The sequence below is a fragment of the Pseudochaenichthys georgianus genome, chromosome 6 (genome assembly GCF_902827115.2).
Source record: "Pseudochaenichthys georgianus chromosome 6, fPseGeo1.2, whole genome shotgun sequence".
NCBI classification, from domain to species: Eukaryota; Metazoa; Chordata; class Actinopteri; order Perciformes; family Channichthyidae; genus Pseudochaenichthys; species Pseudochaenichthys georgianus.
This window is the reverse complement of record NC_047508.1, coordinates 40,024,085-40,049,896: the sequence shown is the minus strand read 5'-3', so window position 1 is coordinate 40,049,896 and position 25,812 is coordinate 40,024,085. Positions and strand designations below refer to the sequence as shown.

Sequence of the window (25,812 nt, the reverse complement as noted above, 5' to 3'; positions counted from 1 at the left end):
TACATTGACGCTCCGACTTGGACTCGGACTCGAGCACATTTTCTCTGGAGTCTGATGTCCTCTATCCTGTATGGCGAGTTCAAGTACTGGGCCCCGCTGTTCCAGTCTAGAGATGTCTACAGACACACCCCGCATCGTGCTGTATGCTTTCACACATTCTGCTTCCACATTGGAAAAGAGCAAAATGCTCGTTATGTGGAAACAATATAGAAGAGAAGGCTCCGTAACACATTACTCTAAGGATCGAGTTCAGACATATAGGCTGTCTTGAACACTATCATCAGAGTAACGTGATCTAATCAATAAATAAAGATTCAGCCGATAACACGAAAGCACATACTTAACATGCATAATGACATCATTTTGCATGCTAAGTAGCCATGTGCTTTCTGGGGATAAATCTTTATCAGTAAACTGATTTAACCCGTAAAGGTTCCTTCAAAATAAGAGTCCCAATCTTATTGCTATCAAAATAAAAGTGCAAAACGAAAACTTTACCATAGGAAAATATTGGCATACAAATATAATCACTTCTCTAAAAGGTAACTCATTTTAAATATAGTTTATTTATATATAATAATAATATTAATATTATAAATAAGCTTTATATTTGTATAGCACCTATTACAAGAATTGTAGCCAAACTCGCTTCACAGCAGTTCAATAGACAGGATAACAGCAATGTAGAGGAGCAGCTACATTTCAAAACATATATCCACGAAGATTAATACATGAAGACTTGTGACTCGAACTTGACTTGGACTCTTCTTAAGTGACTCGGAATTGGACTCGGACTCGAACACAGGTAATGATGACTCGGACTCGACTTGGACACTCCTTGGGTGACTCGGACTTGGACTCGGACTCGACTACGACTCTCCCTTGTTGACTCGGACTTGGACTCGAAGAGTGGTGACTCGAGGGTGACTTGGACTCGTGAATTGGTGACTTGACTACAACACTGGTGGAGACACATCACTGCCATAGTGCAACCCATATCTCCATCAGAAAACCAAAACATATATTTGGCAAAAAGACAAATCTAAATGTAAATAGAGAAAAGTATATTTGAACACGTTGATGGTTTAGAGTTGCTGGTCCTCTGGTTTACGGCAATAGTGCAAAACTCTCACTAATGTAGCTCGTGTGTGTGTGTGTGCGTGCGTGCGTGCGTGCGTGTGTGTGTGTGTGTGTCTGGCATGTTGAAGTTAAAAAATCCATACAAGCCTTTCCTTTCCTGGATGAGTAGAACAATGAAACGCATGAGGTATATACAGTCCTCTGTACATTACAAGCATATTGAATCGCCCATGTGGACACCGATGAATGTTCCGAAAGTATGGCATCAGTTTCCTTCACCCTAAAAATAACTGCGACTGGACAAATAGGTCCAGGTTGTTGTGTGAGGAGGAGACACAGAGCAACAGTTGTGTTTGTGTATTTAGGTCAGGGATCATGTCAACCATCGGGAAATAAAACGCTCCGACGCCTAAATTCAATCGGAGCAATTCTTTGGTCTGACGCAGCTGGACGAACAGAGACATCTGTGTGTGTGTGTGTGTGTGTGTGTGTGTGTGTGTGTGTGTGTGTGTGTGTGTGTGTGTGTGTGTGTGTGTGTGTGTGTGTGTGTGTGTGTGTGTGTGTGTGTGTGTGTGTGTGTGTGTGTGTGTGTGTGTGAAAAGGGAAATCCCCAAAACGCATATATATAATAAAATTCACCTGATTCAACAGTCAAAGTTTTAAGATGGTTGCCTTTATTAGATTGAATAGACGACACGGAGTCCCCATAACGTGCTACCTGGTGTTTTTATAGCTTGAACCTTGAGATCTGTTCTGAGAGAGTCGGGCATCTTCAGAGAGGAACTAAATAACAGCCTACTGGTCTTTTTTAACTACTGGTCTAGAACTGCTCTTTTATGGAGAAAGGTAGGGCTTGTCTTCTTACGTCTTCATATGCAGGAATACACTGAACACACGGAAGATAAATACAAGTTGTTTTTTAACCTTGTATTGAATTAGTTTGACGTTGTGGGAAAACTTTATTTTTCTTGAGTACTTGCTTATAATAAAAAAGGATTTCTAAGATGTTGAAGATCCGCATCATTCAGAAATATACGATATTATATATATTTTCTTTTTTCTTTCTCTGTCTACCTCCTCTCCCCTCTTGCACGTGCGGTGTGTTTTGTTGCCACCTGTGCAGAAGGCCACAGAGTGTGTCTGTCTCCGGCACACCTTGACATGTCGCTGCTTGTGCGTGTGAACGTGAACCTAGATGTCCTCATCGCTGCACATATGGATGCTGGCCTTGATGTGAATGCATTTACCTTTGACCTCTCCCAGCAACTCGTTTGCGTTCAGACGGTCAACGCGCTCCTTCCATTCCTTCGAGAGGAGCCTCTCCATGCACGATGGCTCTGCAAACAGACAGAACACAAACATGTATTTAGCCTATCTCACGGATTCATCAACAAGATCGTAATGGATGACGCTTTTGAATATCAATCAAAAGAAGGCCCAAAATGACACGTGGTCATATTTTGGGCGGTGGTGGCGAAGTGGATAGGGAGTTGGCTTGGCAACTGGAAGGTCACCAGTTCAAGTCCCGGCAAGACCAAGTGCTACCGAGGTGTCCCTGAGCAAGGCACCGTTCCCTACACTGCTTCCCGGGCGCCGTTCAAAATGGCTGCCCACTGCTTCTAACACTAAATGCTTCTAGAATGATAGTGATTCTTATTTTCAAGAACCTGAAGATATACCGTTTGATAAGTCAAAATACTTTGATTCAGTATCCCCCAGTAACTGTGACATAAGACAAAGATGCCAAAGGACAGGAAAGAAAATGACCTGTGGACAATAATACAAAAGCACATTGCCGCCACGGTCACGCTGAGAACGTCTGCATTGTTCGGAGATGGCTTCATGTGTCCTCTGTCTCACAATGCGTCTCATAGCCTCAGGACAACAGACACGTGGTCCCATTAGACTCATAAGGTCTCATGTGTTCAATTCAAATCCTGTTGTGAACTTTCATTAACGACGGGAACTGTTTCATTCTTCAGAGAGAGAGAGAGAGACAAACAGAAATATCTGCACATGTGCGAGCATGAGTGTTTGGGTGTGACTTTTGCATAAAGGAAAGAGGGATATACAAAACACAAAGCGTTCAGGTATCTGTGAGAAAGCACATTTGCTTAAAGACGGTGTTTACGAACTGTCACTTCGCTGGATTCTTTCCAACGTTATGTCGCTGTGTGGTTAAGAGGACACCAGAACATACAGAGCAGCCCCTTTCGCACTGACACGTCTCATTGGTGCGGCCTTCCCTTTCCTGTCGTGTGTCGTATAGGTTTTTATGTAAATGGCTAAAATCCCAAAGTCCCCTCCAGGGCATTATGAGGAAGAACAAAAGCACTCGTTGAACATCAAAGCATGTAAACATGTGGTAATAGAGGCGCAACATACGAATATGAAACCTAAATGTAGTACTTTTGCTTGCTTGTGTACTTTGTCGCAGTTAATACTTCTTTATGGCATACCTGTATGAGTGTGTCCTCCTTTGTACACACTCTACTACAGTAATGTCCAGTGTGTGTGTTTTCCTCTGGTTTTCGTGCCGCCGGACGCGACACAGATGGTGTCACGGTCACGCAGGGCCTCAAGTCACCAAGGACGTCAAAAACACACACACACACACACACACACACACACACACACACAGAAAAAGGAGACATTCTTGAGCGCTGTGTGGACAACATGCGCCTGAGGGCTTGTCTGATTTAGAACGGGTAAGTCAGACAATAGCTCATGTGTGGTGCCTTTATCCTGACAAAAGGCGCCACAGGCATTCATAAGGGCACATGGCCTATTGTGAGTGGCTTAATGTTTCGCTTCTACGCATGAGCCCATTGTGTGGTCAAGAGATGCCGCCCGCCGGCCCTGCACCACTTCCTCGTTGAGTCCATTAAAGCCGCGCATGTTTACAGTCGGATTATGATAGTTGTAAATAAGCTAATGCAGCCCGCCGGATCACATGGATGAATGTAAACAAGGAGGGAGGAACAACGGAGGGAGAAAGCTTCAAGACAAAGAAACAACTTGAAATCTACAGTACAGTAATAATGGTGATTTCCGTCGGGGGGAAAACAGGGTATTTCCAGACAGATGGCCCGCGGTAAAGAGAAATAAGGTCATTAATACCATTTGCCACCCTCAGGACAATGGAGTTCACCTAATTCATCAAAGATTGATTAAAGAAATTGCTCCACTGGATGCGTTTGTGTGCATTTTGTTCAATGAGTGATATGTTAAGGACAAGCTGGAGGACAGGGACGGCTTTCTTCTCTTATCACAAGACGAAAAGACAACAATGTGCTGTTATTAGGAATGGCAATTTATGGAAGCATTTAGGGAAGAAAAGACACCCGAAATACATCTGCATAAGTCAACCATGAGGTGTGAGAGGAGGAGGAGGAGGAGAAGGAGAAGAAGAAGAAGAAGAAGAAGAAGAAGAAGAAGAAGAAGAAGAAGAAGAAGAAGAAGAAGAAGAAGAAGAAGAAGAAGAAGAAGAAGAAGAAGAAGAAGAATGTGTGAGGATGAGAGGGAGATGTTTTACCCTAGATGGCTCGCTATCTGTCCCTGTGACCGAGTCGGGGATCAAGTGCTGTTTAGATTGGAGGGTGGATAAAAATTCCTCTTATCAAGTGGAGAAGAAATGCAGAAGATGGATTGATGGAAGAGGAAAAGGGGGGGGGGGTGAAAGAGAGAGAAGTCGGGAGAACAGGGAAAGGTGAGTTGAGAAGATGATGGAAATGCTTCCATCATGTTCTGTAAGTTATAAACACTTGAAAGGAAAGCTGAGAGGACATTTAGATTGGAAATGCGTGGACGTGAAGAAGTTAAGTGATGTGTATACTAGCATTTCCGTTTGAAGACATTGGTGCCAGTCAACGGGTCCAGGACAGATGGAAGAAATTCAATTCAAACGTCATCCGTTTTATTATTGACCTTAAAACCCCTCGATAGGAAGGCTGTATAGAAACGGACATTATCAAGGCATGTTGATTCATGCTTTATAAAGAGGTAGCTATTTCCAATATAAGTCCCGGTAATATATGTATACAAAGAAATATATATATATTACGCAAGCCTGTTACTCTTAACGTGAATAATTCCTTAAGCCTATATGTTCTTAAATAACATAAAACAGAATACAACCTATTCGTAAACAAACCAATATACATGAAGGCATGTCTGGCTCATGACATTTTAATTAAGGCGTGCTGCTGTTGACTTGAAATCAAGCACTGTTTTAATTCTGTTTAAAATTCAGCCTGTTTTTTAACACTATACGAATACAAAAATGGTGCTTTCTTTTATTATCTTTTCTTTTTAATGCCTGTTTTTAAATGCCTTTGTCTGAATGTCTTTCATTTTTGTAAAGCACCTTGAATTGCCTCGTGTTGAACGGTGCTATATAAATAAACTTGCCTTTGGAGGAATTATTTTCACCAGACGTGATGACCGAAGAGATATACCTTTGTTGGACTTCATCAGAATTTCCTGGTCAAAGTCCAGTGAACACCAGCTAGCAGAACGATGCTGTACACCAGGGGGCTCAAACTCAAACACACAGCGGGCCAACATTTAAAAAGGGGTACAAGTCGAGGGCCGGACTGGTTCAATGTTTATCGTAAAACGTATTGAAATGAACTTATTGCACATATTAAACCTGGAACTAACCAAGCTTAAAGTATTGCATATATCAGTTGCATTCATTTCTCATGGCTCTATCTGCAGCTTTTCCAGAGTCATTTCTTATGATCACATTTCTCCACAGGCCAACAGCAGCTTCAACAAAACTATCTCCCTCAAAGAGAAAACCAATATGCCCTGCTGTCGTGAGAAAGTGCAGAAGGAAGCATCCATTGAACTCAGTGTGCTGCTCTGTGATGCTAGTTCAGACACTTGGCGTCTCATCAGGGTGCAAGGTCATCAATGTCTGGGCTCAGGCTCTGAGCGGAGGAAGGTGTGCAATGTACCGGAGGGCCAGATCTAATAGCAATTAGAGATCGTCCCGCGGGCCTTGAGTGTTTTATTTCTGTTATTCTAAACTGAGGTGTTGGACCTTTTCTAACCCTTGGCCCTGAGATTAGAGTTCCTAATGGATTGTAAACCGGACGGTTGTAACGCCAGCAGGGAAGGACGCGGAAGAGACACAGAGAAGGGAAGAGTGGGCAATAAAACAAAGTGAAGTAGAGACAGAAGGAAGGTGAAGGAGATAAGAGGTGGACGAAGAGAGAGAGTCGCAGTAAATCAGCGCGGAGGCAGCCGGCGAGTGTTTGGGGTAAACACACGGCTATCGCCTGTCCCTGCGCCACAGGCAACACACTGTGTGTGTGTGTGTGTGTGTGTGTGTGTGTGTGTGTGTGTGTGTGTGTGTGTGTGTGTGTGTGTGTGTGTGTGTGTGTGTGTGTGTGTGTGTGTGTGTCAGGCAAGCATCAACACTTCCAAACGCCCAATGCCAAGAACAACACAGTGTGCCACGGCTTCCACTCAGACTGAGTCTCTCTCTCTCTCTCTCCCTCTCTCTTCTCTCTCTCCCCCTCTCCCTCTCTCTCTCCCTCCCTCCCCCTCCCCCTCTCTCTCTCTCCCTCTCTCTCTCTCCATGTGTTTAAAAGTTCCTCATGGAATGAACGTCTTAATAAAATGGTCTTTAATAAAGCACAGAGGGAGTATATTCAAGATGACTTTGAATGATATCCTCAAAGATGAAACAGTTGTGCCCGGGTGATTTAAATAGAATAGGGAATGACCCTTATTGTATGGTCACCAACTTTTACTTTTTGAGTGATCATGGGTGTGGTCTTGCTGGTCGCCATGAATACCATAAACATAAGGGTTCAAATCAGAGTTGTAGCAAATTCAAAATCCTTTATCATTTGTAAAAAAGCATCACATATATGACTTTGTAAGTGTGTAAGTACCTTATTCTAGCTATTGGCTATGCGCTAACGGGTGTGTTTTGCTTACTTGCATTCAATGTCAACATTTTGAGATTTAATGGAAGCAAGGAGTTCAACAAATTGATTATAAATACATAGTTTAGCTTGCCATGAGAAGAAGATGGTACCACTCGTTTTTATTGCTTGATTTGAAGCTAGAGCAATTAGCATAGCATACTTGGGGAAACAGCTAACTTAGCTCTTGCTAAAGTAAAAATACATCTCCCTACTCGCCCCTCTCAAACACACGAACACACACATTTTATTCTGGTGGTTAATCCAAACCAAAATACAAACTATAGTTTGGGTTTTGACGAGAGCTAGCATGGCTATTCTATGCTAATGACTTTCATTACATGTTAGACACTTTTATCCAAAGCGACTTACATACTCAACACTGTGGGCAATCCCCACAGGAGCAATTTGGGGTGAAGCATCTCAGGGACTCAACGACATGCTGACTGCAGTGGGGTTTGAACCTGTGCCCCCCTGATCCGAACCCTAACGCACTAACCCACTGCGCCTTTCCCGGTTGGCTATCAAAGTGACGACAAGGCCCCAGAAAATCATCTAGTGAAAACGATAATAGTGTATTGCTCAAAATCTAGAGCTGTTTCTTTAACTTCTCTCCTTACATTTTTATTTGAGCATGTTTTTATCTTTGACATGTTTTCATGGAATCCCATATTTTCTTAAGCTGCTAGTTTTTCCAGAGATTCAACAGAAAAGTTTAACGTCCATCAAAGCCTTGGAAGTTCTTCAACTGCCTGTCATCTAATGTGTAATTTCACCTCCTGAGAAATATCGTACAAGTTGTTTATTTAATCACAACAAGACGAGACTCTATCGCGGTTCGGTGATTAGCGAAAGTGTGAAACTTGACCATAATTTAAATACACAGAAGAATTCTTGAGAGAAACTTTCCATTTGTTTTCCGACATGCAGTGGGTCTACATTTGAGAAGCCAGATTGTTTGCTTTATCGAATTTAATTCACGTTTTATATTCGATGACATTTCAAAAGTTCTCTTATAATTCACTTGACGTTTGTATGGAAACACGGCGTCTGTTTCGCTCTCTCTCTCACACAACGTGCCGTTGCCAAAGCTCAGGAACTCCTAAGTCTGCAATCAAAACGCCAAGGTAAAGAGAGACAAACGTTAATCTGAGAAATGAGTTCATGTTAAAAATAACAAAAGCCAATGTTTTACCGAGTGCCTGATGTTCGTGTAACTGAAAAAACCATTCGGTGTCTTACGTTCGCTACTGAATGTGTGCAAATGGAAGCTGACAGCTACACTTCGCACTTCCAAATGTATGTCAGTGGTGCGCCTTCAGCTGCAGACCCCACAGCTTCAGAGAGAGCAGAGAAAGGAACAGAAAGATAACACAGACAGGAAGAAGAAAAGAAAGATGGCGATACTGAAGTAGAAGAGGAAAAGAAGAGAGGAAGACGGACAGAAACAGACAGATTGGATAGAGATACAGAGAGGTAGAGCGAGAGAAAGCGGCGAGAGAGCAGCTGTCCTAACAGCTGGCCAGCAGGATTGATGTCTCAGTGAAATAAAACTCAACATATGTCCAAACATGAGGAGACAGCCAAGAGGAGGAAAAACACACACACACACACACACACACTGATATGAGAACACTCTCCAAAGCACTTGAACATACATGCACACCACACACGCTGATTAAAGAATGCCTGGACACTGCACAGAGACTTTCTGACACACACACAAACACACACTTTCCATCACCGATCGCCGCTCGCTCTGCATTGTGAAAACCATTAAACTGCAGAGTGGTTAGCCCGGCTGCGTGTTAGCACGGTGTCCATTTCACACACACTATTTTCATCCGTCAGATGACACCCAGACTCTCTTGTCACAGAACATGGCCTGAGAAAGCAGCCGGCCCTCCTGAGAGGGGGGGGGGGGGGGTCTGTGAGATAGTAGACCTTTTTTTATACCCCCTTCACACACACACACACACACACACACACACACACACACACACACACACACACACACACACACACACACACACACACACACACACACACACACACACACACACACACACACACACACACACACACACACACACACACACACACACACACACACACACACACACACACACACACACACACACACACACACACACACACACACACAGATGCCTAACCTAATCCACAGAGCAGACCACCTGTAGGAGACGCATGTCAGCTGAGCGTGCTCTGAAGCCACAGTGTGGATATTTAACTGATGCTCTAATCCAGGTTGATTTATGACAAATGCACACGTTTACATGTTATTAGGAAAATCTCAATTAAATCGATCTTCATCTTGAATTTATAATGTGTCTTATATTATTTTGGGACCTGAAGGAAAAGAGAAAAGCTCTATTGGAAGAGAACTGCAGGTTAAACTCCAAAGAATACATGTCGGTTCTTCAATGCTGTGATATTCAGCATCATATCTATTGTTCGCATCACAGTAAAACAAATCCTCACATTTCAGAAGAAGTCATAATAAATACTTTTGTGTTTTTGCATTTCTTTTCTGACAAACCAAACTCTTCCTCTGATCCTTGACTTTTAAATACATTAAATAAAAGTACACGTTTGCCCCCTGCAGCTAAGAGACTTTTAGTCAAGCCTCAACGTTGCCTTGATTCAGGCGTTGATTCCTACTGAAGCCAAACATACTCACATAAATACGTCCTCCACGCAGCGGAAAGGTACTTAAAGTGATCTACAGTAAGGAACCCTGCAGCCGTCATCAAACGAAGGGTCGTGGTTCTACTTAAGGTGTGAGCTTAATGCTCCAGCAGCCTGCTGTCCAGCTGGAGAGGTCCGGTCTGTCCGGAGTCACAACACGGCATCACATCCCACTGCAGTCCAATAGTCTAACAGGAAACGGCGCTTCTCCACCAAGCAAAGGGTTAAAAAGACACTTTGCACTGAAGTAGCTGCTGGAGTTAAAGGTATGATGAGGATGCTCCAATTAACTCAAGACACCTTTGGACACTTGGACAGATGGCATATCTTACTACCGGTTGATTTGACTTCTATACTATCACTCGTTTTAAGTCCTGCATAAAAGCCCCAACATTTATTCCAACTTTTCCATGTGATGAGGGGCTGTCGATGCACCGCAGCACCAACAAGGTCACTTCGGAGAACCCTTTGGTCATTTAATTTAATTGAAACATCTATTCGCTGGTTCATAATAAATGTCTCCCTTTTTTCAGGGTTTAATTTTCTTCCTTTTAAGTCTGTGAATAGAAATAACCTTTTCTGTGTTTTTATAGCAGAAATCCTTTTATTCAGATTGAAAGGAACCGAACTCTGTGTCCTTTTGTGAGCTAAATTAATGAACTCAGACACACTTGAAAAACATCTTCAGCTATTACGATCTGGGTGTCGCTCTAAGATTACACGATTTAAAGTCTCAGCATTTAGACGAAAAACAACAACTGGAACTTGAATTCACTCACGTCCAGGGCGCAAGATCGCTTCTTTGTCAAACGCACGCTTCCAAAACATCAGTTCAAGACCCGAGCTTCTGGTTCCACTTTAGGCATGATATATGAAACCCTACCCTACTTAGAACACACACACACACACACACACACACACACACACACACACACACACACACACACACACACACACACACACACACACACACACACACACACACACACACACACACACACACACACACACACACACACACACACACACACACACACACACACACACACACACACACACACACACACACACACACACACACACACACACACACACACACACACACACACAGCGCGATGTGTGGTTCAGACACAATAGGAGCGTTGTTTTGGGTCGGGCCCTCGGGGGAGCAGATGAAGGCGGACCCTGTGGTTTGGGTCACAGTGGAGAGATGAGGGGTCAGCGAGCCAAATATTAGGAAAAAAGGGGGGTGGGGGGGGATGGGTGGGGGTGCTTGTGAGTCTGGACCGAGTCGAAAAACGCTCCACAGATGACCAAAGAAGAGGAAAGGAAAGTAGATCCAGCATGGCCGCCCCGATCGCATATTTATCTATGTTTTAATTATATTTTATAATCTGTCCACGACTTCTATTCCATGGCTGTCGGCCCTGGAAGACGGATCCAGGGCAGACGGCCATGTTTCTAACATTTTCCACATTTAATTATTAAGTTTCTTTGGGATTTCTCTTTACTCCTTAGATGGTCTGAGGGCAATGTGTGTCTTGTGTGATATTGGAATTAGAAAAGGAGAAAAAGATTTAACTAAATCTGTGATAGGAGCGGTCATTTTTAATAAAGTATGTCTTCGTCTTCGTCTTCTTCCCAACATATTACAAAAAGGAAATACTGACCCCTGACATTTCAATTAAAATAACTATGGTCCCAATATTACAAAAATCTAAGAAATGTGGTTATATTTTATTTATTTTTAAGTGATGAGAAAATACATTTCTAATTATTCACCAGAAGCCTTCAGATGAATTTATAAAATAAATACTATTCGTGCAACAAAAGGTATTTCTATAATTATGTTATTATTTAAATTGTAAAAAGTCCCAATATTCAGAAATACAATTTTGAAGTACTTACTTAGTATTGTCATGTATGCTATTTTACACTTCCAGTCCACGACATATTGGAAGCCAATAGTGTACTCTTTACTCCACTCCATTTATCTGAGAGCTTTAGTTATTAAATTATTAAATTATACAAAATATAAATCGACAAATAAATAAACACTGTTAAGTTATTACAGGTAAAGATATGCAGAAACAGTTCATATCAAGATATTCAAATCTGACAGTAATTTACTATACATCATTCTAAGATGGGTCATTTAAGTACTTTTACTTAAGTTATATTTTGAAAACAGGACTTTTACTCAAAACATTCGGTCTACCTATGTTGTACATGTATTATCTTTTAAATGTACACACGGCATCTATTGCACGTCTGTCCGTCCTGGGAGAGGGATCCCTCCTCTGCTGCTCTCCCTGAGGTTTCTCCATGTTCCTTTAAACTGTGGGTTTTCTCCGGAAGTTTCTCCTTGTACGATGTGAGGGTCTAAGGACAGAGGGTGTAAGGACAGAGGGTCTACGGACAGAGGGTCTAAGGACAGAGGGTGTCATATTGTCATACTGATATTCTGTACAAACTGTGAAGACCACTGAGACAAATGTAACATATGTGCTAGTGGGCTATATAAATAAACATTGATTGATTGATTACTTAAAACAGTATTTTGACACTTTAGTTTTGCTACTTTTACTATAAAAATCCGAACTGTCCGTGTGCCTGGTGGTCAGTGCTCTCTGCTCTGCCAACAGGCGACTCCCCCTGGACTCCTTGTGGTGGGTTTGAATCTCTTCCTCTCATTGATAGGGATCTCTTTACTAATGATCCGCCGGTGGGTCTGTCTGCAGATGCAGTCGGTGGGAGAAGCCTCTCCTGCTCACGTTGGCTGCAGGCCAGTCAGCATATGGTGCGAGCGCATGCAATGTGGTTTTGCCGGGAGAGTTTTGAATGTCGTCCAAAAGAATCCGATTAAATTGTGATTGTATCAGGTACTCCTCTCTTTTCTTTTTCTTAAAACTAGGATTTCAGTTAAACGGCACATTTTTTTTTAATAATTCGACATCTGGAGACGTGATATAGCTGTGATTAGAAAACAGATACTACCAAAACGGATCATGTTTGAAGCCGGTGGAGCAGGTTTGACACGATGTGCACTGTGATGATCGTCTCTATTGAACTGTCCCACACATGGCTTTGATATGCTGCGTCTCTAAAGACACATCTGCTGCTGAAAAACACTCCGTTGTTTACAACATAACCCATTTCTGGTATTTGTTATTTCCCTGAAACTTTTGGGGGTCGTTCTTACTCGTAAAAAAAAATGGATATTCAAATTTAAAATAAAATTACTATAGAAAATACCTTCACAAATCATATTCATTTTTTTAATTAATATGAAGGTACCTGGTGCATAATCAGAAACTCTCTTTATTTCTCTACTCACTAACCGTGGAAACGTTTTGTTTTTGCAATCTGGAAAGACCAATGTTAACATCTGCCGAAATGGGTTATCAACAATCATTAAATGATACTTGAGTAAATGTATTTAGTTACACTTCACCACTGCACACACATCGATAAAGGTAGACGGATAGATTTGTCTGGAATAAATACAGTATTTTTTCACACACACACACACACACACACACACACACACACACACACACACACACACACACACACACACACACACACACACACACACACACACACACACACACACACACACACACACACACACACACACACACACACACACACACACACACACACACACACACACACACACACACACACACACACACACACAATTACCGTTCAAGCTGCCAATCCCGTGGAGGAAGGCAAACACAGGGCCAGTGCCAAGAATTTGTTAATTAGCCAATAAGCTTAACTCAGGGGGCCGCCCCCACTCGCCTGTTAAGCTGTCATCACAACGACTTCCACCTGAGCGTATGAATCCATAAGCCCTCACTCACACACACACACACACACACAAGTTGGAAGTGTGGTAATGCAGCTTCTTTTACAGCTTAGTAGAGAAAGCCTATAGGTGATCTAACCTTTAGAATCAAAAGTGCTTCATTCTTCCCACAGCGGGGACATTTTAGGCGTTACAGCAGCAAAGGTAAAAAGAGAAGACTGGAATATTAAATAAAAGGGCAAGGAGATGTTAATCGAGTTAAATCAAATAAGTGGTAAAGCAGCATTTGAAGTGAACGAATAGAAGTGTTGAAGGAGCCAGTGATACAAATACATTGTCAAAATAACGTGTAAAGTTTTCTGCACCTGTCCAAGTCTGTTCTTCACATTTACTTTTCCATGAACCAGTCTTTAAACACTGCCAGAGCCCATACCATGTTCCCTTCAGTGTTTACTTCCTGTCTGTCTCTGCTGCCTCTCTGACATCAAGCACTCTGTCTTTTAACCTCTTACCTTCGGTTGCGCTCTTTTTCTTTTCTTTACCCGGGGGGACAGCTTAGCTCTCAACAATCCATATCAATTCATAGATTATTAAGTGTTTCACTGTGTTTTCTGATGTCGTTTGTTGTCCAAAGCTGACGTTAAAGGTGGGGTAGGTAATTTTGGAGAAACCTGGGGGGTATACTGCGAAGCAGGATTTTCGCTTAGCCGGCTAAATTCAGGGAAAACTCCGGCTTTCCGGTCATCCGAAGCTGGTTCTCTTTTTAGCAGGCTAGATCTCCATGGTAATATATGCTAAGCAGCTAACCTGGTCGGGACCAGGGGCCTATACTACGAAGCTGGTTCAACCTAACCTGGATATGTTTGAGTTAGCCGGTTGGCCTAATCCAAAACATACGCGCTCTCGCTAAACTGTACTACGACGCTGGTTATCAAGTGGATCGCTCAAGCCAGCCGTGTCCTATCTAGTTAGGTGCGCGTTCACATGGAAGGGGTGGTATCTGGAGCATTCGACCAATCACAAACATGGAGAAGCGTACTGACAGCACAGCGTCATACTTCCTGAATGAAAAGTCAACTATAATACTAGACATGAAGAAGTTAAACTTTAAACATCCATGACTTAAACACTTGATCCAGGATCAAAGCCACAGAGCTGCAGCTGCAAGGTGAATACAGCTGGAAACAGAACACGTGTTTGAATGCGTACATTAACAGGTTTATGATATCACTGCCCCGTCTCTAAGACACGATCTGACTTTAATTACATTTGACTCGAGAGTGTTTCGTCAACTTAATGTGTTGCTTAAAATAATACTTCTGCATACAGTATGTGACGCTGTGAGTGTTGCACGGCCAGATACGGCTCAGCTGACTCAGATCAGGAGATATATGATACATTATGAAGTGATATGCCGCGGACTGTACTTAATGTACTCTGATCCGGTTACTTATGTTGTGGCAGATATTTAGCTTTCTTAACGCTAATGTTATAATAGTCAGATTGCTCTGAAGATGGAGGTGATATTCTATTAATGTTCACGTTCACACAGTCGGTGATTTTTGCCGGCCGTCTTTCCTGCAACGGCAGCTTTTCTGTATTTCCTTTCTCCTGTAATATGACTTGATCGCTTTAAACTCCGCACACTGAGCTCTGATTGGTCAGCAGGCAGTGCTTTCACTGAGTTGAGCTCTTAGCCTGCAACCTAACCTGGTCCCGACCAGGTTAGCTGCTTAGCATAAGTTACCATGGAGATCTAGCCTGCTCAAAAGAGAACCAGCTTCATAGGACCGGAAAGCCGGAGTTTTCCCTGAATTTAGCCGCTAAGCGACAATCCTGCTTCGTAGTATACCCCCCAGGTTAGGTTGCAGGCTAAGAGCTCAACTCAGTGAAAGCACCGCCTGCTGACCAATCAGAGCTCAGTGTGTGGAGTTTAAAGCGATCAAGTCATATTACAGGAGAAAGGAAATACAGAAAAACTGCCGTCGCAGGAAAGACGGCCGGCAAAAATCACCGACTGTGTGAACGTGAACATGAATAGAATATCACCTCCATCTTCAGAGCTATCTGACTATTATAACATTAGCGTTAAGAAAGCTAAATATCGGCCACAACATAAGTACCCGGATCAGAGTACATTAAGTACAGTCCGCGGCATATCACTTCATAATGTATCATATCTCTCCTGATCTGAGTCAGCTGAGCCGTATCTGGCCGTGCAACACTCACAGTGTCACATACTGTATGCAGAAGTATTATTTTAAGCAACACATAAGTTGACGAAACACTCGAGACAAATGTAATTGAAGTCAGATCGTGTTTTAGACGGGGCAGTGATATCATAAACCTGTTAATGTACGCATTCAAACACGTGTTCTGTTGCCAGCTGTGTTCACCTTGCAGGTGCAGCTCTGTGGCTTTGATCCTGGATAAAGTGTTTAAGTCATGGATGTTTAAAGTTTAATTTCTTCATTTTTGACTAGTATTAAAGTTCACTTTTCATTCACCCATACCACCCCTTTCATGTGAACGCGCACCTAACTAGATAGGACACGGCTGGCTTGAGCGATCCACTTGATAACCAGCGTCGTAGGACCGCTTAGCGAGAGCGCGTATGTTTTGGATTAGGCCAACCGGCTAACTCAAACATATCCAGGTTAGGTTGAACCAGCTTCGTAGTATAGGCCCCAGCTCGAGTGCGCTAGAATTTGAAAATACACAACTGGAAAAAATCTGCCACTTCCTTACAGAGCCCCTCCTCCAACACACACATGACCAATCAGGGCACGAGATAAGTCTGTGCCCAGATGGAAGGATGACAGGCAGGTAGGCCATCCAGTTACTTTAGCCGGGCCGGCTCAGGTGATTGGTCGTGCTTTTTACAGCGCCACGGCTTCCACAGATGATATTTTTTTATGTATTTATTCTTCACTTCTTTCTGCGATTGATATGCCCGCACATAGTTGATGCTTCTTAGCAAACAGTCTGTTATCGAGAGTTAACAACCTCTGAAATGTCCAAATTGACCAATCAGGCTCGAGTAATTAACTAAACTGTGAACAATCCTAAATGTAAAGGTCCATATTATCTTATCTCATCATTTCACTCCACTCTAACCAAAGTACATATCACATTGTTGTTTGATAGGTAAGGATTCATTTCAGGTGTTGATGCTGAATACTACGTACGGCCTCACACATCACCCCCAACCCACAAACATAATAAACCCCCCCCCCCCTGCAGAACAGGACATACTTTCCACAGTTTGAGTGGCGGTAACAGCGGAGATGTTGAAACAGGCTTTCAGCGGCGAGCGAGAACAAAGCTAAGCCTGCCAGAATGTCTTTATTGTCACAGAGAGCAGGTTTGAGGAAGGTTGTCCCCGCGCTGACCCCCTCCTCCAGCTGTGGAAGGCATTATGGGGGTGAAGGGGTGCCTAGCTGTGGCCTGGCCTCAACTCAAGACACTGTGCAGACCCCTTTAAACTGGACAACAACAGGCTTAAACACACACACACACACACACACACACACACACACACACACACACACACACACACACACACACACACACACACACACACACACACACACACACACACACACACACACACACACACACACACACACACACACACACACACACACACACACACACACACACACACACACAACACACACACACACACACACACACACACACACACACACACACACACACACACACACACACACACACACACACACACACACACACACACAGCTCATGAAACAGTTGCTGCACAATAAGCTGCAAGAGGTCAAAGGACAGAGGTGAGGATACAGTCAGTCAAAAGACAACTAGTTTTGTCCCCCTACTTCTTTACATCTAATTATTAAACTGAACCTGTAGTTTTCCCCTTCAATCCATAGAGAAGACGCGCTAAAAATGCATTAAAATGTGGCTTTAAAACCAGTTTTTATTGATAACATTCGACATCCATGACGTAATTATTAACAAAAACCTTTCAAATACTGAAAAACAAGGTTAGGTTATATTTTGTATTTGAGTTGAACACTTAAACACAATCATGCTTCAACAGGACTGCCTATGTGGTTTAAGATTTGATTTAGAAATAGCCTGGTTATACAATATTCACTTTTATCCAACTTAGTGCACTTAGTAAAAACCATGTGTGTAAAATAAAGTTACATTTAGTTCAAGGCTCCATTTCTTAGAATAGGAACGGATTGAGAAAACATGTTTACAAGCCCTTTAATGGTCCATCGCTGACATTAGCCAGGCAACAATCCACTTTGAGCGATAGAACTATTAACAAAGCACTTATATACTAACAAAGGACTGGCTTACCTAAAGCCAGTTGAGTAGCACTTGAAATGTTTTTTGAAATGTTAAGACCTTCCTTTTTGATAAAGCTTATAGTTAGGGCTGATTAGGTTCAGCCCCTAGTTTTGCTGCTATAGGCTTAGTTTGTCAGGGGACATCTTACTTCTTCCTTCTCTCTGTCTGTACCTGTGTCCTCTCATGTTCCGATTAACCCAGCTTCCCCACATGTCTTTCTTTTTGGTGTCTATATACGCCGGGATCCGGAGTCATGGATGATCCTGCGGTCCTGTGTCCTGGATCGCGAGCCCTGGATCGCGAGTCGTGACTGTCGTCCTGGATCATCGGTCCTGGATGGATATCCTCGTGGATTCATCTTCCTATTATACACACATGCATTTCCAAACATCTGGACTACCTATGTTGCAAATGTATTATCTTTTCAATTTGCACACGGCATCTATTGCACGTCTGTCTGTCCTGGGAGAGGGATCTCTCCTCTGCTGCTCTCCCTGAGGTTTCTCCATGTTCCCTTTAAACTGGGGGTTTTCTCCGGAAGTTTCTCCTTGTACGATGTGAGGGTCTAAGGACAGAGGGTCTAAGGACAGAGGGTCTAAGGACAGAGGGTGTCGTATTGTCATACTGATATTCTGTACACACTGTGAAGTCCACTGAGACAAATGTAACATATGTGATATTGGGCTATATAAATAAACTGATTGATTGATTGATTGATTGATTGATTGATTGATTGATTGATTGATTGATTGATTGATTGATTGATTGAGTGCTGTATAGGTTGTTGTGCATTTAGGTCTGCAAAGGCTCAAATTCCTCGACAGCGCCAGACAGATTTTTCCAAAAGTAGAAAGTCATAATGCACAAAAATACACAATTGGTATTTGCTTCAGAGACAACATCTTAGTTACAAATATTTAAAACAAAACCCTTTAACTTTGGCTCAAGTTACAGCAGAGTCTTTGCGGCAAGACTCACAAACTGCATTTTCATAGATCCTTCTTTCTGGGGGGTCCAAGGCTCAGTGTTTTATTTTTGCCCCATATTCCCTAGAAGGAGAAGATATCTCTTAAAGGTGGGGTAGGTACGTTTGAGAAACCGGCTCGAGATACGATAGCAATGAATATTTGAAGTGCTTTGACAAAAAATCCATACAAAAATGTCATCTGTGGAATAGAGATGGGCGAGTCCTGATTCATCCGGATCAATAACCCGGATCCTAGAAATGAGCTGGTCGTGACGAGTCTCCCCTCTCCATTAGCCCGAGTCCTTTGAGTCCTACATCTGGTGTGACGTACAAATTAAAACTATAAATTGCGTCACTCGCTACTCTCTTTATAACATGTAAAATAACATTACAACGTACCCCAGTCCATCTGCCTAGCCTTTAGCAAGGAGGATAGCTTCCAGATGTTATGGTTTGGCTCAGGGGACCAGATCAGTGAAACTTCCTGCAGACTCGTGGGGACTCGGAGGAGCCGTAAGTTATGGCTCCTAACGTGCATAGCAGATCCAGAGATCCATACTCGTCATGTGCACGAGCATAGCCTCGGCCGGGAAGACATTTTACTTAGGGGGCGTGGCCAAAAGTGAAGATATGCTTGATTTGTTTGTGTGTGCATTTAAAAAAATAAGTGTTTTGCATTATATGTATATAGTTATTTTAATATGTTCCTGTATAAGCTCATTTTGCACAATTGTGTTTTAATAATAATAATTGTATAATTAAGACATTTTATATATTCTAACTGTTTTGCAATTTTCTATCATTTGTCATTGTTTGTTTCTTATTGTGTGCTATGTTCAAAATAAACATTTTGCCAAGTAAGATCCGTATTGGAAATGCAGCTAGTACACGCAGGAGACTGTTGCACAACATGAACATTTAGTTAGAAGTAAGTCTACACTGAAACTTCATTTAGAGCCGGAAACATAATGGACTTAATCAAAATCGCGGGATCCGTGAATCCAGGACACTGATCGAGAGAGACCAGTAGCCTATGAGTTAGTCAGCGGAACTTCACAGACTAGAGATTTACAAATCCTGACTCACTGTGCAAAACACAGCAGACTCGTGCGGACTCGCCGTAACCATAGCAGCAGATCCAGAGATCCAGCAGACTCGTCGTCATGCACGAGTCAACAGCAGACTGAGATTCGCAAAATCGCAAAATGACCCTTTTTTTGGTGATCAACATTTTTTATTAAAGCAAAAGACACTGTGTAGCGGAGGTTAATGTAACGTCAGTTTAATATGCTCGTGAAATGCAACAAGTTTTCGGTTTCACCGGTAGGATTTCTACGCTCTTGGTGATGCTGACTCATATGACTCATATGACTCAAATGACTCGTATGATCCGGATCTCTTCAATGACTGACTCAGAGGACTCCGAGTCCGTAAAAAGATCCGGATTTGCCATCTCTACTGTGGAAGCCGTAGTACTGTAAAAAGCACGACCAATCATCTGAGCCGGCCCGGCTAAAGTAACATCTGTGCCCACACACTTATCTCGTGCCCTCATTGGTCATGTGCGCGTTCGTGTGTGTTGGAGGAGGGGCTCTGTAAGGAAGGGGCTGATTTTTTCCGGTTGTGTATTTTCAAATTCTTGCACACTAGAGCTGGTTTCTCCAAAATTACCTACCCTACCTTTAAGAATTGAAGTACTTGAATTCACACATGTGTCACACAGGTGTCCATTTTGAAACCCCTCCGCAGCAGTACAGTGTAACCGTAAAGGAGCCTGATCTCATTTGCAATTGAAACACGTGAATTGTACAGTACTTCATACGGGCTCGGGCGTAAACAGGGATTAGAGTGATGTTAAGTGTTTGCCAGGCGCCAGAGAGCTACATTGGCACGAGGGGCTCCGTGCCCCATGCCAGACCCCCGGAGGCACAACAATACAGATAATGATAATTCAGTCATCAAAACTGAGGGGTGCTTGATGGAGACTTCACAATGTCCATCAGGCGTCCACTCTTTTTGTATTGAGGGATCAAGGAGACGAGGTGAATTCAGATTATTGAAAGCCAACGAGCCACGCATCAATGTTAAGAGACGGGTTATTGTTTGAGTAATTCTCTGTTAATTACAAGCCTTTATTTCCCATCCTCTCTGTCTCTTATTTTAGCTGCAAATGATAGAGGATGGAGGAAGCGTTTCCACTCCGTCTGGTGCCCACATAGTTTCCTCTGATGTTCCCTGTGCTGGCCTTGCACATTTTATTCAATCAAGTGCTTTAACAGTATAGAAAAAGCCTTTTGTATGCAATCAGCCTGTGTAGCTAAACCTTCACAGAGTGGAGCTGAAAATAAATGCAAAACTGTCAAGAAAAATATCGCCTTCACCCTTGTTTTTATCGACCTGTGTTGTGAAAGTCCAGGGCAGAAAGGGGCGTATTCGCAGCAACCAGCTGTGTGCTAACAAAGCTAGCTGACAACATCTCAAACACTTCTTGATAAAGCTTTTAAAAGCAGAGGTGGCAGTTCGGTAGAAGGAAAGAAAATCTCCCACATTGCAAAGCGGGGCCATGTCTATTCATTAGAACTGTCAAAGGCACTTAAGGCTCCTCTGAGTGGAGGCTAACAGCGTGCCGACAGGGGGTTAGCGCAGCACCGAGGCAACAGCGACATCATCCACACTTTAGCTCAGAGGTAAGTGAGTGCACGGTGGCTAATAGGCTCTGTTCCATTTGATCTCACAGCCAATCTAACCTGAGAGAGCTCTGCCCACTGAACCCATGTCAGCGGGAGGTGGAGGACGAGGCGAGCGACACATTGTTTCGGCTTTAATGTGCTTGCCATTTCAGTGCCGATTATCAAATCTGGGCGTAGCGTACTGGAAAGAGGATTCTGAACAAACCATGACTTAAAGGTCCCATGTCATGCTTTTCCGGTTATTACCCGTCCCCTTGTGTGTTATGTAGCTTGTTATGCATGTAAACAGTCGGCAGAGTTACAAACCCTCAAAGTACACCCTGTAGCGAGTAAAACTCTAACACAGAGAAGATGTTCTTTTTCAATTTTTATTTTTCAATTTTTGGTCAATTTTTCCAAATGGGACCAATCCGTGGAGCTCCTCACACACACTCACTCAGCCTTGTCTTTTCTCAGGCTGTGGTGTGTGTGGTGTGTGTGTTGTGTGTGTGTGTGTGTGTGTGTGTGTGTGTGTGTGTGTGTGTGTGTGTGTGTGTGTGTGTGTGTGTGTGTGTGTGTGTGTGTGTGTGTGTGTGTTGTGTGTGTGTGTGTGTGTGTGTGTGTGTGTGTGTGTGCGCGCTCAGGCTGAGTTCCGCGGTGTCTCGCAGACCCCACGCAGCAACCAGGAAACGACACCAGTAACCCAGCTCACACTGTCCGCTCCTCGAGCCTCAAAGGGCGCAGCAGCGAGCCCCGCAACGTCCCGCCAACACGGCGCCCAGACCCCACGCAGCATTCCCATCTGTTTGTCATTACTGGTGTCATTTCCTGGTTGCTAACCAACGCCATGGTAACACATAATCACTGATGTTCCGCTGTAACGGTGGTGGACTCATCAGAACAGAGTGGGCGAGCTGACCAATCAGAGCACAGTAGAGGGGGGGGGGCAGGAGCTCCAACAAGGCGTGTCTGACAGAGAGAATACACAGACTATACAGAGATGCTGTGAGAAGCCAATGTGAGTTTGGAACATTGAACAATATAAATCTATTCTAGTCGACCTCAACCATGGAGTTATGATCAGTAGAAATGGCCATGACGTGGGACCTTCAAGTGTCAGCTGAAGAGCTAGGAAAAAAGAGTGGAATAAATGTCCAAAATGAACCTGTGGAGCTTTCTGCCGAGCAGCGCGTGAGTCTTTCCTCCACGCCTCACCAGGAGGTCTTGTGTAAGCCTGTTTACCAGGCTGGCCTTGCACCCCTGTCTGCATTTAACAAAACAACATTTCTGACAGTTGACGCATTTTGGACGCTTATCAAACAAAAGGCTTTAAATCTATATGCAATCAAGGTTGCCTTTTTGTAAAGAGAAGCCAAACATTAGTCAAAAATTATTTCAAAGGTTAAAAGATAGCAAGAGAAGCAGCAACCCGTCGTTATTTAGTGAAGGAGAGGCAATGAAATAAAAAAGCATTCTTTCAACAAGTGAGAAGTAGAAAAAGGGAAGTCTAACTCATGGAAAGAATCATTCAGACTCCGGCATCTCTTGATCACCACCTCTCCTTTTCTCTCTTTAGGGAGACAAAGCCATATGCAGGGTACATGAGGCATAAAGGACCACATCCTCAAGGACCACAGCAATGCACATGAATGTTAACAAGTTATTATTCATGCTGTATAATCAGGGTGGCTGATTATATTATGTGTATCTTGTTTGTTTTGCAGCGTGATCAATCGGTCCTCGGGAGAGCAGCTACTCTAATTAGCAAAGGAAGAGCCAAACTCAATAGGACGCTGTGTTATTTCGTTTTGGTTCCTTTTTTGTGCCGGAAATCTGAGTCATATTTGGGCAACTTTGGGTGAAATATGTGAGGCTGTATTTACAGAGGAACTGCGGTTCTGCTGATGAACATCACAGCTGACCTGTTTGTCTGAATGCACAAATAAAGCTTTGTCAAACACTAGGGAGTCTCCACCATCTGTTTGTGTCACACACCGCGGATATTTTGTAATGTTTTTAACATTCAGTAAATTGTCTTTTTGTGTCGTATTTATAATCAGAATCACTTCCAATTGTGAACAGTGTTTTTAAATCAGCACTTTGTTTACCAGAGTTACACAAAAGCTCAAAAAGAAGACAAAAGTATTAAGGATTACACAAGAAGAAAGTGTGTTGTTGTTATGACATATGAGGGAGGCTGTGGCGCAGTGGCGTATGTGTTGGGATCAGGGGGGCACAGGTTCAAACCCCGCTGCAGTCAGCATGTCGTTGTGTCCCCACTGTTGTCCACAGTGTTGATGTAAGTCGCTTTGGATAAAAGCGTCTAATATGTAACATATCATTAGGATTCCTTACATTTTGCAGTCAAATAATGAGAAGATAACAAATGTCATGTTTCTGGTGGATTATCTTAAAACAAACTAAAGGTCATGAGGTTAAAAGGATGTGGATTTAAAGGGTTTTAGCCAACTAGTAGTTGGATGGGAAATAATTGGAAACACTTGGATAAAAAGAAGACACACACTTGAAGTTGTCCCCCAGCATTTCCTCCCACACCCCCCCTTTGATTTGACAGGAAAATGTCACAACACTTCTGAACACACACACACACACACACACACACACACACACACACACACACGTTGTTTCCTTCAATCCAGTTTCCGTACATATAAGAGGCAGAGCCACCTGTCTTTCAACTAAAGACGGCGGTGTATTCCGCCTCTGGCTGTCCCGTGCTGGCCCACTTCACTGTATCAATAACAAAGTAAACCCTTTAAATAAGAGGGATCAAGCACTCCTCTGATATCATCGTGATTGCTATGTGCACATCACAGTAAAGAGGGCTGTTAGGTGGCGTTAGATCTGGGAGTAGCGGCGTGCTGAGGCATGCTGGGAGACTTCCCCGAGTTAGAGGCGCAGATCAGAGGAGCGCAGGAGAAAGGGAAACCTGTGCTTTCACTGATTGATATTGTGATCTGACGAGCAGAGGATCCGTCAGGTGTAAACTGAAGCGATCAAAGATCCTCGGGAGAGGCTGTTTCAGAAAGGGAAAACAAAACACAGGCTTTTCTGGTGTGTACGTGAAGATTAGAAGAGCGACAACGGCATCCTGTCTATCATGTGCCTCGTTCTCTTTGTGATTATGTTTATGTGCTGCTTTTCAAAAGGCCCCATCTTATTGTCTAGCCATGAATTCGGGTATGTTAGCACAGACACCTCACAGGGGAAGCATAAGAGGGCCCCTTTAATATGATATGTGTTGATACAATATTTCCCCAAAGCTATATGGGATAATAAAATATGTTCGCGCAAACATTTTTCCTTCAACATGAATCCAAAACTATTTTTCCTTCAACCGTCTGAAGTACATACGTTGGAGTCAGAAGGCATTTGAAATGACAGCAGCCAAAACACTTCAGTGATGCTTCTAAGTGGAAGAGTGGCGAGACGTCACAGCCTCCAGGTCTGAGCTGTGTGGATGTTAAGTCGGGCGGTGTTGAAATTCTGTGTTGGGCCCCCAATTTTCCTTGGAGGCATCACAGTTCAAAAACACACACACACACACACACACACACACACACACGCACACACACACACACACACACACTGAGCTGAAGACGTTGGCCTACCGTCTTGCTCGGTCTTGGTCAGCTCCACCAGTTTCTTCTGCTTCAGAGTGTCCACCACGTCGGCCAGGCTTCCCTTGCGGCGCTCCGGCGTCCCGAAGGCGAGGCAGATCATCGGATCCTCTGGCTTCGGTGGAGAGGTAGAGTTAGTCCGGTACGAGTAGACGGAGCAGCCTTTACTGCTTTCAGTGTCCTGGAAGGAGACGGGAAAAGAAACGCAAGGTCAGGTCAACGCTGACTTCGATTTAGACCAGACAAATGCATCGCTTATACACACTTCATGCCAACGGTGTTATGTTGGGACTATCACACAATTGATTTGTTTAACATTGGTGAGGTCTGGGTCAGAGTACTAGGTCTATTACAGAATAGAGCCACGTTACGTCAACTAATAGGGTATATTATAAAGGAGAGAAGGACACGAATACGACACAGACATACTGTACATCTCAGCTAACTACAGGCAATTGTGGATCAGTGCAAAATGAAATAACTTATTTGTAGATTAACTTAAATGAACTGGGCAGACTGAAAACTCATCTCTTTCGACTCCACTTCGAGCGATAGAATGACTAACAAAGAACTGCTAACAGAGCACTTATATACTAATAAAGGACTGGCTTACCTAAAGCCAGTTGAGTAGCACTTGAATGATTGGCTC

General features: G+C 43.2%; 1 protein-coding gene across 1 annotated transcript in view; it reads right to left on the bottom strand.

Moving 5' to 3' along the window:
- The window catches only part of LOC117448685 (transcription factor SOX-6-like), a 149,787-nt gene that overhangs the window by 75,604 nt on the left and 48,371 nt on the right, over positions 1-25,812 (bottom strand). The window contains exons 4-5 of the mRNA XM_034086031.2: positions 25,155-25,344; positions 2,328-2,417 (exon numbers count right to left, since the gene is read on the bottom strand). Coding sequence (XP_033941922.1) covers positions 2,328-2,417; positions 25,155-25,344 — 280 coding nt within the window. The remainder of the gene's footprint in view (positions 1-2,327; positions 2,418-25,154; positions 25,345-25,812) is intronic.